The sequence below is a fragment of the Cricetulus griseus genome, chromosome 3 (assembly GCF_003668045.3).
Source record: "Cricetulus griseus strain 17A/GY chromosome 3, alternate assembly CriGri-PICRH-1.0, whole genome shotgun sequence".
Taxonomy (NCBI): Eukaryota; Metazoa; Chordata; class Mammalia; order Rodentia; family Cricetidae; genus Cricetulus; species Cricetulus griseus.
This window is the reverse complement of record NC_048596.1, coordinates 21500196-21517431: the sequence shown is the minus strand read 5'-3', so window position 1 is coordinate 21517431 and position 17236 is coordinate 21500196. Positions and strand designations below refer to the sequence as shown.

Sequence of the window (17236 nt, the reverse complement as noted above, 5' to 3'; positions counted from 1 at the left end):
AAAAGGGTCTTTGTTGGAATCTAAGGAGTTTAAGAGTAAACCCGATGGGAACCAGAGTCTGGTATAACTGTAGTTCTCACATCCTCTGGGTTACACTTTCCATTAATGAAAACACTGAATTATTCTGAAAATAAACTGAGTCCAAGAAGCCAGATTTAGTGGGTGGCGGGGAAAGAGCAATATAGGAGGATGAAGGAGGAGAACTGGAAATGCTGAGTCCCTGGATGATCTCGGGGTTTTTCTCCATCATATTTCATGAATATCAACAACTGGATCTACGTACAGACAATGGTGAAGTGCAAAGATCTCTGTATCTTACCATTTTCCTAGACAATTCCTTCCAAATACCCATCATAAAGAATTAAATAAAATCATCAGTACAAGATGAGGGCTAATGTGGGAAATTACCAATACGGAGTCAGGTAAAAATACAAGGGAATTTAATAGGGAAAATCCGTACTTACAAAGCAACCTAGCCAGCCAGCGCAGCAGCTGTAAGTACAGCAAGCCAAAGATGAAAGTGAAAACGAAAACAGAGCACCATGTAAGCATCCCTCACTCTACATCACTCTGACCCCGCCCTTGCAGGTGTGGTCAGGCACACCTGTAGCCAGTCCCTAAGCAGGCATGGCTACAGCATCCGCTACAATTCCCCTTTTAGTCTAAAAGAGGATTAAAACTTAACAGTGTAGTACCCAAAATTAACAAACATAAAGGTGAAATATAAGAAGATACAACAATCTGCTTTTGTCACATCCTAACTATGTCTATTTTACCTAAACCCTTGCATATCCCTGGGCAATCTACATTCATTATTCCAGTGCCTGCCTTTACCACATCTTCTACACAATCCAGAAAGCAGTGGCCTTCTGTATGAAGCATTGTTAGAATTCCTTTGTCTACAATTTCTCTTGATATATCCCATTATACCACAGATGAAACATCTAGGTTCCTGGGCCTTCATGGTCTCCTGGTGAAGGCTCTTCCTACCCATGGTTCTGGTTCATAGTATAGTAACCTCTAGCCTCTTGGTACCTATGTTGACCTCTGTAAGGTGCTTTTCCTTCCCAAGCCCTTGCATCTCACCTCTAGAACTTTTAATCTCCTGTTGCCTTTTTTAACATTTCCAGATGGCTTCTCCTACCCAACTACAGTATCTTGCACATTATAGTCAATGTTGGCTGCATTCAAAACCCATTCTTCTAGTGGAGCTGATCTGATCTTTAAAGGCTTAAATATTCTTTTGCATATTGGATTTGCATTTTCATATGCTATTATATACATAATTGATTGTCTTGTTTCTGGATCTGTTACCTGTAATTCTACTACCCTAATTAACCTTTGTAAGAAGTCCTGGAACCTGTTCTATTCTGGTATAAGCTTCTAGGGTTTCTCCTGGCTCACGAACCTTATCCCAGGTGTTTGATGCTGCTTTCCTGCATAGGGACAGTATATGGTCATCATATTCAGCCTGAGCCTGTGGGTTAACATAAATACCCTCACCAAGAATCTTACCTAGGGGACTTCATAACCTTCCTTAATGCCTTGATGCTCGAGGAGCTTCACCTCTTCCCTGACCAATGCCTTCCACTGGATTTGGCATGAATTCTCAAGTACAGCTGCTACCAAACATTCTCAATCTATGGGTGTCACCCTGTTAAAGGTTGCCCATGAGTGTAATAGCTGTTTTATGTGTGGTCTATGGAGACCATATGAGACTATTTATTCTTTAATATTCTTAAGATCCTTCAGCTATATAGGTTGCCATACATAAGCCATCTGTCCCTAAGGATGTTTCTTAGAAGATGGCTTTTCTACCATGGTACCTGGGTAGACTAATGGCATACGAGTAACAACCTTAGAAGAATAGTCATGATACCTGGGTGGTGTAGGTACCTCAGATTGGAGTGATTTTGCCTCTGAGGCATCCCAATAATCTTTAAGCCTAGTAATGATATCCTCATGAAAGTTTCAATTTCCTGCATCATAAAATATTCCAAGCATGTTAGTGAATCTGTAAATTGCTCTAACCTATCTAATCTGTCAGCCCTATACTTCCAAATATTCAAATCTAGACTCAAATTTGTGATCTACTACCTTAGATGCTTCAATGATTGATTGAATGGCATTATGCAATTCTTCAACTGTATCCTGGGTATTTTGCACCTTTGCATCTAGTTTCTGGGTAATAGTGCCTATCTGAGATTCTAGCTGGCTACAGAAATTCTTTAGTTCATCACGGTCCTCTGACAGCCTAGCCTCTAATGCCTCAGACATGGAGGATCTCTCTGTGTTTATCTTATCATAATTACGCTACATCTCATATTGGGTAACAGACAGCTCTGTCTTTAGTGTATCAGACACAAAGCCAAGCTTATCATCCAATTTCTGTTCCACTTGCTGCATAAATGTGGTCTGACCTCATTGCATAAAGCTGTTATTTCCTTTAAGTAGGTGGTGAGGTTATCCTTGTCCCTATTCCTGAGACCTCTGGCTAAGAATGTTAATTGTACCAGCAAGCTAACTGCCATTACTGCATATAGGCCAGTAATTGGCAGGTTACCATCCTCCTCAAACATTGAATTCATGTAATAAGCAAAAATATTACCAATTTTAGCAAATGATAAATATTCCACCATGATTTTGCCTAATGGCTCCTACTCCAGATGCAGTAACTTTCTTTGACCAGCAAGTGGTGTAGGCAATCTGTTAGTCCATGTGGAATTTGGCAATGGTTGGTCAGGCAAGTTGGTGGCAGCAATGGAGAGAGGTCACAAAGGCAGCTGCACTTAGCTTAGAGAGTGTACAGCCTTGTGGCCACAACCAAAGAAAAAGAAGTGGTTTTCTGCCTGCCGCTGTAAGGGGAAGCCACAGACCCTGCTGAAAACCAGCCTACTTGGCTAAGAGCAGGAGGCCTCCAGGCACGGGTATGCCGCAGTCTGAGCCGGTCCTGTGCACGCAGCTAGAAACTGTGACAGTAACCATAGGGAGGTCTGTGGAAGTCTCCCAGCTGGGCGGAGGATTCTGAGCGGCTCAGCGGCAATGGGACACACTTGTGGCGCAACGGGTCAGCTGAGAGCCGGGAGCACCTTTGGAGAGATGATGCTTTCCCAGCCTAGACCGCAGTCCCGCTGGGACCTGCAGACTGCCAAATGAGGCCTAGGTTTACAAGATCCTGCTTCTAACAACAAGATAATGTGGGAAATTACCAATACAGAGTCAGGAAAAATACAAGGGAAATTAATAGGGAAAAGCCTTACTTACAGAGCGACATAGCCAGCTGGCACAATAGCAGTAAGTACAGCAAGCCAAAGATGAAAGTGAAAGCAAAGAAAGAACTCCACATAAGTGACTCTCACTCTACATCACCCTGACCATGTCTTCGCAGGCATGGTCAGTCACACCTGTAGCCAGCCACTAAGCAGACATCGCTAGAACATCCCCTACACAGGGCAAGGCAAAGAGTCATGAAATATAAAAACACCAGGTCTATTATAAGAAAAACTCTTGAGAGTGATCTGTGATTCACACTGAGAAAAGAGAAGTGTATAGTGTCTTAAATATCGATCATATGTGGGGATACACCTCCACACACACCATAAATCTACAGTCTACACTTGCTTTCTTCATGAAATGCAGGAGGGTATTTTTCATCATATTGTCTAAAGCAACATCACAGGAAGTGATGGACTTTAGAAATCTACACACCCCATGATAGATGGTGAGTTGTTTCTGGGAACCAGATTTAGAAAGCCCACCCTATGAATGCTACAGGCATGAACAGCAAATGAGGGACAAAAGAGTAACTCAGCTCTTTTATTCCTGGAGTAGAAGCATCACATTAACAATTATAAATAACGCTAACTCACAAAGGGTAAATTACAATCTAAAAATAAAGGGCATGCATCAGTCACAAAGTATAACAATAATGAAAACTAATTTTGTAATACAGAATATATATGTAAATACAATTATTCCAACAATAAATATTGGTTTAACTAACTATTGTAACTCAAGATCAACAGTTAGGTAAATGACAATTTATGTGTGTACAGTTGTTTGTGTGGTACTTGTGTGTATAAGTGTCTATTTCATTATTTATAGCTAGCATTTATATACAGGATGTATTATGAATTATATTTTCATTTCTGATAACAAACTCAATAGATATTGTATATATTTGAATATATTAGGAGCAATTATTTAAAATATGAATACAACTAGGCATTGGTGGCACATACATTTATTCCCAGCACTAGGAAGACAGAGGCAGGCAGATCTCTGAGTTCGAGGCCAGCCTGGTCTACAGAGTGGGTGCCAGGATAGGCTCCAAAACTATACAGAGAAACCCTGTCTCAAAACACCAAAAAACTAAAAAATAAAAAGTAAAATAAAATGTTAATATATTACACAAGCAGTTGTTGGTGTCCAATCCTACCACTGTTAGATAATGGAAATGTAGCTGGATTATAATTTAATATTGCACACACACACACATATTTAATAATCATTTATGTCTTTTATTAATAACAATAACATCTGGTTAATTGTACTATGTTTTGTTAGTTGAAATGTTTAATTAGTTCACATTTCATTTGATAGTATGGCTGTAAATAATTAACACATGATAATGAATCATAGTATCTATTCCATATAAAAGAGTTAAATTTGTGTAATAAAAATTATGTTTATTCAAGTTTATATCTGAGCAAGAAATGTACATTTATAACTCTGCATAGACACATTCTTCATGTCCTGTGTAGTATTACTTTATTGTGACAAACATCACTTTATCCTGAACCCGTGTAAATGCCTGTTGTGGTGGTGTGTGCCTGTAATCTTGGCGATAGAGTGATGGAGACTGTAGAACTAAGGATGCACCAGGCAGAGGGTCTCCCCTAAATGGTCAGCTGCAGACTGACCCAGGTGCCCTGTGAGGAGACAAAGAGAATGAAAATCTGAAATTTTCATTCCTCCGCCACAGGCAGTGTGCTCCTGTACACATGCCTCTGCATATTTGTCCACATACACACATGTGAACACACTTGTACATACTTTTACATACAGAATAGTAGCTATGTAGAATGAGAGCAGTGTGAATTCCTATCTCTGCATTCTATATACTTAAATGTATTCACCAGGGGTTTGTTCAACATTTATACTCTTAATGCTGGGCACATTGGTTGTGCACTGTATGGCCCGACTTAATAGTGACAAACGTGTAATTTTCCTCCTATTCCATCATTTCTCACTGTTTATAACCAGCTAAAGTCCAGGAAGAGATTGATCGTGTGGTTGGCAGAGAACGAAGCCCCTGCATGCAGGACAGGAACCACATGCCCTACACGAATGCCACGATTCATGAGGTCCAGAGGTTCATTGATCTTGTCCCTAACAGTGTACCACATGCTGTGACCTGTGACGTTAAATTCAGGAATTATCTCATCCCCAAGGTAAGTATGTTTCTTCTTTATTGCACCTCTGCTCTCTTGTTGCTCCCAGTTACAGTATGGCTCCAGTCTGCAGAGTCACACTGTGCTGCCTTATGCTGCTCCATGATATTGAGAGCTGCTTTATAATATGCAGGGACACAGGAATGAAGCTTCCACATTTGTTCTAACTTCCAAATTTTGCTTTGACAGAGCTGGGGCATATAGAATTCCATGTGTGTTTTCCAACTTATTGATAATAAACACTTTTGAAATTTTTGTTGAGAGAAAAATTTCCAAGTAATTGGGAAGAGTTTATATCCTGAATTCTTTAGCTCATCAAAAATCTGTACCATTTGTTAATTTATGCTTTCTTCATTTCTCCCACAAGTGTTGCTTTTCAATGATGTGGCTTGTAAATATTTTCTTAGAAATTTATTGAATAATGAATATTATCTGATAATCATTTTTAAGAAATTCCACATTCCTTTGACCTGTTTTATATAAACAATTGTTTCAATCATGGTGAAACAATTGATTCAATCATGGTTATTTTATTGTTCATAATCTTATGTATTCTAGTTACAGATAATGGTTCATCTGTAAATGTATGTGATGGGATTTCAAGACATTTCCTGGTTAACAATTTTATCCAGATTTTTATATTCTTCTCCTTTATTTCAGTTTTTTATCATTGAACTGACTCATGAACTCCAGATAGCATTAAACAGAATCATTTTTTAAAATTTTATGCACACTAAAAGTGAAAGTTTGCAAAAGATAATCAGGACACTAGGATCGTGAGAGCAAGCAGAAACTAGAAGAATGCAGAAACTGAAATCAATGATTTAGGATTCACAAAACATTCCCAGAGAACAGATGAAGTTAAAATAAAATAGGAGAGATGACAGAATTAATAGGTCCAAATAATCTAATGTGCATACTTATTTTATTTCTTATTAGTATAACTTCAATTATTCCCTGTCAAGTCTGATGTACTCAGAAAATATGAAAAATGTATTAATTAGATTAAGTTGCGCCAAAAGACTTTCTTGAGATATGATTTGTCATTCTTGTTGTTGAGGTCTATGAATAGTATAACAACACTTTATTTAGGTTCTTATAACTAAATGGCAAGATACAATGAAGAGTGAGACAGGAGTGACCTATGTCCCGGATTCCCTTGCTGTGATTACAGTCTTGCTTAAGGCAAGTACTGCAACTGCTTAAAATTCATTATTCTGTATCTCTTGTTTGGTGGCTCATGATTTGACTGTTCACGTTGGAACTTGAAAAATAGAATAGTAATCCTTCCCTTGCTGGAACTGCCAGGCACAGAAATAATCTTGTCTCTATGACTGACTTTACTCTCTTATAAATCTGGTTAGAACTTCTTTACCAGATGGGACCTCTGATTTCAGTACAGATAATGGGCTAAGATAAGAGTCAGTATATATTTAATTTTGACTTGGTGGACAAATACTGCAGAGTTTATAGTCCATGAAGATTGTGTCACCAATTCTGAATTCTGCCATTGTAGTAAGAAGCAGCCAGAGGCAATTTGTATACAACTGAGGACGGCCATTTTCAAAATTATTGAGACTGGCATTTGATTTTTAAATACTCTCAAATGCCCTCCCTGCTCTGCACCTAATTATGGCAGGCCAGAGAGCTTTCCCTGGGGTCACATGACTAAGGGAGCTTGTTTGCATACTTTTATGACTCATTTCCTGTTTACTGACATATAATACTGCACTTCATTTGCAACCATAGTTCATGTGACCTGTGAAAACCATGTGTTGAACTAGAGCAGCAGGTGGTGAGACACATATGTACAAACCTGAGGAAAGGGAGAACAGACTTGGAAGCATTAGCACCAAACATCCAAGTACTGACTTCAAATATCATTGAAGATATGTTAGCTACATCACTGTGAATAGTTCTCAGACCCCTCCCTGCTCCTTACATGCTGTGCTTTGAAATGTTCCTGCTCTTATTTTCACTTAATCTTCTCTATGGATTGGAAGGTGAAGTAGGCTAAATCCTTTATTCATTTAGATTCATGGTTTCTTTGTACCTTTCTCTGTGTTTCTTGTTTGCAGGGAACAACAGTAATAGCATCACTGTCATCTGTATTGCACGACAGCAAGGAATTTCCCAACCCAGAGACATTTGACCCTGGTCACTTCCTAGATGGGAATGGAAACTTTAAGAAAAGTGACTACTTCATGCCTTTCTCAACAGGTAATAGAAATTCATTTCCATTGCTCCAGTTACATGAGAATCTGTGTGAACATAAACAGTGACTCCCATGGGGATAATACTTGAATTATCAGGAACATAACTTCCTTAATGGTGAGACTGCCATGATAAGATCAAATTTTGAACTCTGAGGTGAAGGATTGTATGGAGATATCCCACTTAGAGCTTAGTGTTTCTAGGTCTCTGTCTCTCTCTCTCTCTCTCTCTCTCTCTCTCTCTCTCTCTCTCTGTGTGTGTGTGTGTGTGTGTGTGTGTGTATCTCTGCATAATGTTTAGATATGGGTCTCTGTGTTCTTTCTCTCTGCTGATAGAGGAAGTTTTTCTGAAGATTGCTGCATAAGGAACTGATCTATGAATATAGTAGAATATCATTAGGAGTCATTTTATCACTACTTTTTTATTTTTTAAGACCAGTAGCATTTTGTTTTACCATAGATCTCTGAGCTATCTTGTTCCTGGTTCTTAATCACATAAATAGTGTCAGATACAGGTTCCTTCTTGTGGAGTGGGTCTTAAGTCAAATCAGATATTGGTTAGTTACTCCAGTAAGATTTGTGTTGCCGTTGCCCTAGCATATATTTCAAGGAGGACAGCATTGTAAGTCAAAAGTTATGTTGCTAAGTTGGTGTATACATTTAGCCACTACTAGCCTGCAGAGTAAATCAAGACAGTAGAACAGAGAGGTGAAGGTTACATATAGGTATCAACCAATCTGTGTTCAAGGAGTTGTGTGGGTGTTGTCTTCATCAGTGGGGACTTGCTGTTAGTTTGTGGAGTGCAACCTATTGTCTTGACAACAGCCTGGATTGTTTGGAGATTTTCATCAGAATACTTTGGCCAACAACTTAATTTGATGTAACACAGTCCTGGTACTAGAAAATTCACCTTCATGTATTTTAGGAAATTTCCACTGACTACATTTCTATATTACCCCTAAAAATGCTCCTCAATTCTAGCAATCCTTCCACTTTTCCATCTGATCCTTCTCTTTGAGTCCCATGTTCCAGTACACCTATAAATATCTACTATGTTTTCTCTCCCAGGAAGATCAATGAGTGCCCCACTAGTATTTTTCTCTACACCTAATCTCTCTGGGTGTATGTATTGTACCTTGGTTATCATTTATTTAATGGATAATGTATACTTAGAGTGAACATAGCTCATATTAATCTTTCTGGGTTATCATACTTGGAATTATTTTTTTCTACTTCCATCCATTTCTTTGCAAATTTCTTGATGTCATTTTGTTGTTAGCATCTGAGTAATACTCCACTGTGCAAATGTAGCACTTTTTCCTTATAAATTCTCATGTCAAGGGACATGTGGGGTTTTTTATTCTTGGCTATTGTGAATAGAGAAGCAATGAACATATTTGATTAAGTATCTTTGTGGTAAGATGTAGAGCATTTGGATATTTGTTCAGGAGTGGTGCCTTAGGATTATTTTTGCTGTACTGAAACACCATGTCCAAAAGGAAGTTGTGATAAAAGGGGGGATTATTTTGCTCATATTTCCCCATTATAGGCCACGGAGGGGCCTATATACTGAATAGCTTCCTCTACCATGCTCAGCGTGCTTTAGTGCAGAAGTCAGGGCCTCCACCTCATAGGTAACTCCAAACAAATTGGTCTTAGCCGTCTGCTATCAACTACTAATTAAGAATATCCCACAAACTTGCCTGTAGACAGATATTGTGGAAGCATTGTCTTAATCAAGTTTCCCTCTTCTCATATGATTTTAGCATATGTCAAGTTGGCATAAAACTATTCATCACAAGTAGTATATATAGCTAGATCTTGAATAAAATCAATTCTTGTCTTTCTGAGGAACTGCCACACTGGTTTCCATAGTGTGTAATTGGCTTTTTTTTTCTTTTACTCTTAGGGGATCTGTCACTTAGCTGCCAAATAATCACACAGAGACTTATTCTTACTTATGAATGCCTGGCCTTAGCTCGGCTTATTTCTAACCAGATTTTCTACTTTAAATTATCCAATTTCTCTTTAATTACATTTTGCCTCTGGGACTTTTACCTTTCTTTATTCTATATAGCTGTCTTTCTTTCCTACTGTGTGTGGCTTGCCCTGGGTTCCCTCCTCTCCCCCTTTCTCACCCCTCTGTCTTGCTTCTTCTTCACCAGCCTCAATTTCTCCCATTTATCCTCCTTTATCTATCTATCTTATCCTTCTAAATCCAAAGTTTTAAATCTAATTTACTGTCTATAATATCTAACGAAAACTATAACTCTATTTAGTCTTTAAGTCCATCAAAGACTCCAGAAAGAGGTAATATTACCTAACAACATAGACATCTGGCTACAAAGAGAATCCCCAATAATCTTCTGCAATTTGGGGACATCCATATTCAGACTGCAGGCCTAAAATATCTGCCAGACTCTTCTTGAAGCAGGAATTTTGAAGGACTCTCCTGCATTATCTTTGCAAAATTTGGCAGTTGCTATCCTGTGTGTCCTGCATGCCTAGTTTGTACAGCATGCAGTCATCAGTCAAGGCAAAAGCAGTGTCTTGACCAAATGGCTAACCTTGCCATGATGAAAACAAACTCCATATGGAGTTTCATTCGTGCCCATCATTCTTTTATGAAGTAAATTCATGCTGCCAGGGGCATATGTTTCTTATTGTCATGAAAAAGCATAGGTTATTAAATGCCTAATTCTGTACATATCTTTGAGGTGTTTGAAAAATCACCTATTTGTATAAAATGTCTGTTTACCTTGAAAGCATACCTAATTTGATTAAAAGTTTGAATGTTGTAGACTAACTACTAACCTCGTTTCTTAATTATACATTGCACTTTTAAATAAGTTACCTAAGCCAAATACCCCAAATGAAAGTATGCCATATATTTTTACATTTGTGTCAAGACACCAAACTCCATGCCAATGCAAAATATCTGAGAGTAATAGTTGTCTATCTATCTTATATTCTTTTATTCCCCTAAATGATAACAAATATCCACATAAAATAACAAAATACAACCCACAACCCAACTCTTGGAAGTATGGGTGTCATTTTTCTCTAGACTGCTTCCTGTTGTCTATCTGAGAAGGCATCTTTAGTGGTTCCCAAGAAAACTGAGATCATAGACATCTCCTGGGAAGACAAGCTGTAACCTTTGTTGATATATATCAGCTGTCAGGATTCAGGAGGTTTTCCCTGATCAAACCTGATCCATATTAATCCTAAAGGAGTCAACAGTCTCTCATTTACCATGGAAACAAAAGCAAAACCTCTGCTCCAAAGCAGTGAAGTTTTTTAGTTAACAATTGTAAGTTAAGGCATTCTTACAATATATAGGCTGATTTATTTTAACAGTCTGGTTTACCTCCCATGTCTGTCAACAATCTGTTGTTTGCTTATCAGCAATCAAAAAATTTCAAGGAAGTCTTTAATTTCTTTATTTCTTCCTTTACACAGGGGTGATTCAGTTGAGCATTGTTCAATTTCCATGAGTTTGGGAGCTTTCTGCAATTAGTTGAATTCTAACTTTAACCCATGGTGATCCAATAAGATACCAGGAGTTATTCCAATTTTTTGTATCTGTTGAGGTTTGCTTTGTTACCGAGTATGCAGTGGATTTTAGAGAAGGTTCCATGCAGTGCTGAGATGATATATTCTTTTGTATTTGGGTAGAATGTAATATACAAGTTCATTAATCCCATTTGAGTCATAACTTCTGTTAGGTCCTTTATTTCTCTGTTAAGTTTCTGTCTGGCAGTCCTGTCCAGTGATGAAAGTGGGGTGTTGAAGTCTCCCACTCTTAGTGTGTGGAGTTTAATGTGTGATTTGAGCTTTAGTAATGCTTCTTTTATAAATGTTCATGCCCTTGTATTTGGAGCATAGATGTTCAGAATTGAGATTTCATCTTGATGGTTTTTTCCTGTGATCAATATGAAATGAGTTTATCTTTAGTTTGAAGTCTCTTTGCTAGATATTAGGATAGCTACAGCAGCTTGTTTCTTCAGCCCATTTTATTGGAAAATCTTTTCCCATCCCTTTCCTCTGAAGTAATGCTTGTCTTTGAAGTTGAGGTGTGTTTCTTGTATGCAGCAGAAGCATTGATCCTTTTTTCATATCCATTCTCTTAGGCTGTGTCTTTTTATAGTTGAATTGAGACCATTGATATGAAGAAACATTAATGACCAGTGATTATTTGTTCCTGTTATTTTTTGTTTTGGTGGTGGTGGTGGTAGTATTATGTGTGTGTTTCCCATCTTTGTGCTTTGCTAGTGCATGATAATCTATTGCTTGTATTTTTATGGGTGTAGCTAACTTACTTGGGCTGGAATTTTTCTTCTAGTGCTTTTTGTAGTGCTGGATGTGGATAGGTAGTGTTTAAATATGGTTTTGCCATGGAATATCTTGTTTTCTCTGTGTATAGTGCTTGAAAGATTTGCTGGGTGTAGTAGTATAGGCTGGTCTCTGTGGTATTTTACTGTCTGCAGAACATCTGTCTAGGGCTGCCTCACTTTTGGAGTTTCCATTGTGAAGTCAGGTGTAATTCTGAGAGGTCTGACTTTATATGTTATTTGGCCTTTTTCTTTTGCAGCTCTAATATTCTTTCTTTATTCTGTATGTTAAGTATTTTGATTATTATGTGGAGAGGACACTAATTGTTCAATCCATTTGGTGTTCTGTAAGCTTCTAATATTTCATAGGCATGTCCTTCTTTAGGTTGTGAAAGTTTTCTTCTATGATTTTCTTGAATATGTTTTCTGTGCCTTTGAGATGGACTTCTTCACCTTCTTCTATCCCTATTATTCTTAGGTTTGGTTTTTCATGGTCTTCCAGATTTCATGGATGTTTTGTGTTAAGAATTTGTTGGATTTAATATTTATTTTCCCCGATGAATCTATTTTCTTTTTCGTATCTTCAATGCCCATTGTATTCTGTTAGTTATTCTTGCTTCTATAGTTTCTGATCATTTACCCTGATTTTACATTTCCTGCATTTCTTCAGTTTGTGGGTTTTTTTATTTCCTCTATTTCAGTTTTTGAGTCTTAGACTCTTTCCTTCACATGTTTGTTTTTTTTTTTCTTGACTTTCTTTAAGGAATTTGTTTATTTCTTTCAATTTTTTGTTAGTCTTTTCCTCCACTTCTATAAGGGAATTTTTCATTTACTCTTTAAGGGCCTCTATCAACTTCATGAAGTTATTTTTAAGGTTGTTTTCTTCTGCTTAATCTGCACTGTGATGTTCAGGTCTTGCTGTTGTATAAACACTAGCTTCTGGTGGTGTTGTATGACTCTTTATGTTGTTCAATGTATTCTTACACTGTAGTCTATTCATCTCTTCCTCTAAACTGGTCAGGTGTGGCCTGTGGCTCTGGTGATTGCACCTCCAGGTACTGGCAGGGTCTTGGCTCTGGTGGTTTCTGATGTGGTGGGGGATAGTTGGGTTGGGGCTTGGGATGAGACACTGGTGGCTAGGGCCTAGATAGTAGGGCCTTCTGGGAGCCAGAAACTTAACTCCTCCACGTGCATGCAGGCTCTCAGGTCTGGTAGTCAGTTGTAACATGTATGATATAAACACAGAGACATATATCAGTGTTCAAGCTGAAGATCAGAAAAGCAATACAGTCAAGCTACCAGAGAGCTGTTATCTCTCCCAAGACTGTGGTGATCCTGTCCTCAACCTGGCTGGAGTCTAATTGACTCAAGACTGAATGCCAGCTCTGAGAACCTTCCCCTGTCTTATATACCTCTCTAGTCCTGGTATTAAAGGCTTGTAGCACCACTTCCCAGCTTCCATGGCTAACTAGTGTGACTGCTTCGATTAAAGGTGTGTACCACAACTGTCTGACCTCTATGGCTGTAGCTAGCATTGCATTCTAATCTCCAGGCAAGCTTTATCACCTCAGTCACTGATAGGTGCGGGGGAGGGGTTGGGGATTTGGAGAGGTTGCTCACAGGTAGTGTGTGAGGGGGATTGTTTTAATTACTTATTTGTTCTTAATTTAACTTTGGTAAGTGGTTCCTATCAAAAATGTTCCATTTCATTTAGTTTTTTCAGTTTGATAGACTACATATTTTTTAACTATATCCTTGTAATTCTCTGGATTTCCTCAGCATCTTTCATTATGTCATCCTTTTCGTTTCTAATTTTGTCAATTTGGATATTCTTTCTCTGTCTTTTAGTTTATTTGGATAAAGATTTGTCAATCTTATTGGTTTTCTCAAAGAACTAGTTACTTTTTTCATGGAATTTTTGTATTTTTGTTTCTGTTTATAGATTTCAACCCTGACTTTTAATCTTTTTGCCATCTACTCCTTTTGGGTTGAATTCTTTTTGTGTTATACACCTTTCAGGTGTGCTGTTAGCTCCCTAGTATGAGATCACTCTAATTTATTTATTTATTTATTTATTTACTTATTCTTTTTTGAGACAAGATTTCTCTCTATTGCTCTGGAGGTTGTCCTGGAACTCACTTTGTAGACCATACTGACCTTGAACTCACAGAAATCCAAGTGCCTCTGCCTCCCCAGTTCTGGGATTAAAGGTGTTTGCCACCAATGCCCAGGCTCACTCTTGATTTATTTATGCACATGCTGTGGACCTGACTCTTAGAAGCCCTTAAGTTTGGATCTGATGTGGATTCATTTTTGTTGAAATCTAGGAAGTCTTTAAATTCTTTATTTTGGTCTTGATTTATTTTTCATTCAGTAGGGAGTTGTTTAGTTTCCATTAATTTGTAAATTTTCTGTTGCTTCTGTTGTTGTTAATATCTAGCTTTAAACTGTTTTGGTTTGATAGGACACAGGGATGATTTCAATTTTCTTACATTTGTTGAGATTTGCTTTGTGTTAGAATATGTGGTTAATTTTTGAGACAGTACAATGGGTGCAAGAAGTTTTGGTGTGTTTGGGTGAAACATTCTGTATATATCAGTTAAGACAATTGTTTTTATATCATCTAAATGTGGAGTATTGACCTCTCCTACTATCAGTTTGTGAGGGTCAATATGTGACTTAAGCTGTGGTGGTGTTTCATTTACAAACTTTGGTGACCTTATGTTTGAAGCATACACACTAAGAATTAAAGTGCCATCTTTGTGGATTTTTCCTTAAATGAATTTGTAGTGTCCTTCCCAATATCTACTGGTTAGTTTTGGTTTGAATCTATTTTATTAGCTATCAAATGGCTACACCAGCTTGATTCTCATGTCACTTTGTTTGGAATAACTTTTCTAACCTTTTATCCTGAGGAATGTCTATTCTTGATATTCAGGTGAATTTCTTAGATGCAGCAAAAGTAGGGATCCTTTTTTCACATCCATTCTGTTAGTCTGTGTTTTATAAGAGAATTGAGACCACTGATATTGAAAGATGGTAATGGCTAATGATTGCTGATTACTGTTATGTTATTGCTGGTGTCCACTGTGGGGTGTGTGTGTGTGTGTGTGTGTGTGTGTGTGTGTGTGTGTGTGTGTGTGTGTTTACTTTTCTTCTTTTGACTTACTGATTCTGATTTTATTTTTTCCCTTTGTTGTCATAGTTGTAGTTAGCCTATTGTGGTTGGAATTTTCCTTCTAGAACCTTCTCTAGGTTTGGGTTTATAGAAAAATATTGCTTAAATTTGACTATCATGGATCATTTTATTTTATCCAGCTATGGTGATTGAAAGTTTTGCTGGATATGGTTGTCTCTGTTGGCATCTGTGATCAGCACATTTGTCCTGACTCTTGTGACTTTTGAACAGGCAGGTGTAACTCTAATAGGTCTGCCTTTGTATGTTACTTGTTTTTTTCCTCCTTGTAACTTTTAATGTTCTTTGTTCTGTACTTACAGTGTTTTGATTATCATGTGCTGAGGACTTTTTTGTGGTCCACTCTATTTTGTTTTCTGTGTGTTTCTTGTACCTTCACAAGAATTTACAAAATTTCCTCTTTAGATTAGAGAAATTTTCTCCTATGATTTTGTTGAAAATATTTTCTACACCTTGAGATTAAATTCTTTTCTTTCTGTTTCTATTGTTAGGGTTTTGGTTTTTTAATAGTGTCACAGATTTCCTGGATGTTGTGTCTCAGGAGACTTTTATATTTAAACTTTTCTTTGACTGATATAACCAATTTTTTTATTGTAACTACAATGCATGAGTTTCCTTCTTCCATTTCTTGTATTCTGATGGTGAAGATTTCCTCTATAGTTCCTACTTGAATTCCTAAAGTTTTCATTTCCAGAATTTCCTCAGTTCAAATTTTCTTTATTGATTCTATTTCCATTTTTAGAACCTGAATAGTTTCTTTTCTTCTTCTGATATTTGTGTTTTCTTGAATGTCTTTAAAGTATTTATTCTTTTTCTCCCACTGTTTGTTTGTGTTTGCCTATATCTCACTAAGGGATTTATTCATTTCCCTTTAAGGACCTCTGTTGTTACATGCAAACAGGCTGTTTTAAGATCTTTTTCTAAGGCTTCATCTATGTTGAAATATGCATGTCTGTTGTGGTAGGCATCTGAATCTGTTGACATGGATGGCCATACACTAAGTATTTGATAACAAATTCATAATCCTTATCCTTCAGTCTCACAGATGTTCTGATGACAGATGTGGGCAATCAAGCTGATGAGGATTTTTGTTTGATTCATTTCTTAAATCTTATGTTACTTAAATGTTACCCACTATTGTCTGTTTGCTTAACTGATTATCTTCTCACTCATCCACACAATTAACTACCCATCCAGTAACTCAGCAGTTCCTCTTAGCTCAGTTTGGTTTACAAACACAAGGTATCTCACCCTCACTTATGTACAAGTCATGGTCACCTCCTTTGTCTCTTTTCCCCACAGGAAAACGTGTTTGTGCAGGAGAGGGCCTGGCTAAAATGGAGCTTTTTCTATTCCTGACTACCATTTTACAGAAGTTCAAGCTGAAATCTCTAGTTCCCCCAAAGGATGTCAATATTACCTCAGTGGTCAATGGTATATCTTTAGTGCCTCCACATTACCAGATCTGCTTCATTCCTGTCTGAAGAATATCAGATGCCTGGCTCACGTTGTATTCCTTTCTGAAATCACCCCAAAGCCTACATTTACCATTTTTCCAGCCTATACACTGTGTCCTTCCCCCTTCTCATGGCTTGTGTTTTCTCATTGCCCAGTGATGTCAGTTGGCAGTCTCTTAAGTCACTGCACAAAATATCTGCTATTCTATGTTCTCTATAACACTCTTAATATTCCTTGTACTCACAGGAATCTAAACCTAAGCTGTTAACATGGCTTCACGGTAAAACAGATAAAATTCTACCAGGTAAAACAAATAAACAATAATTCACAGTCATGTGTGTTTTTTGCATGCCTTGATAAAATTTTCAGTTTGTATTCCTGTTCTAATCAGATTATCCTTCAGTTCACATAAGGGATATTCTGGGGTCCAGCCTCAGCCTATTTTCAGGTCCTGAAATGGGGAAGGAGCATCATCACAAGGAAAAAATTTGACGACCAGGTGGATTGCACACAAGTGGCCCCAAAGAGCTTGGACCATCTTTATTTTTACTTACAGTTACTTACCAGGGTTACATGAACAGC

At 37.6% G+C, this 17236-nt stretch overlaps 1 protein-coding gene across 3 annotated transcripts in view; it reads left to right on the top strand.

The window, feature by feature from the left end:
* LOC100757723 (cytochrome P450 2C29) overlaps positions 1 to 16970 on the top strand; it is a 33291-nt gene extending 16321 nt beyond the window's left edge. For all 3 annotated transcript variants that reach the window (XM_035443077.1, XM_035443075.1, XM_035443076.1), the window contains 3 exons: positions 5266 to 5453; positions 7532 to 7673; positions 16499 to 16970. In XM_035443077.1, coding sequence (XP_035298968.1) covers positions 5266 to 5453; positions 7532 to 7673; positions 16499 to 16680 — 512 coding nt within the window. In that variant the 3' untranslated portion in view covers positions 16681 to 16970. The remainder of the gene's footprint in view (positions 1 to 5265; positions 5454 to 7531; positions 7674 to 16498) is intronic.
* The last annotated feature ends 266 nt before the right edge of the window (positions 16971 to 17236 follow it).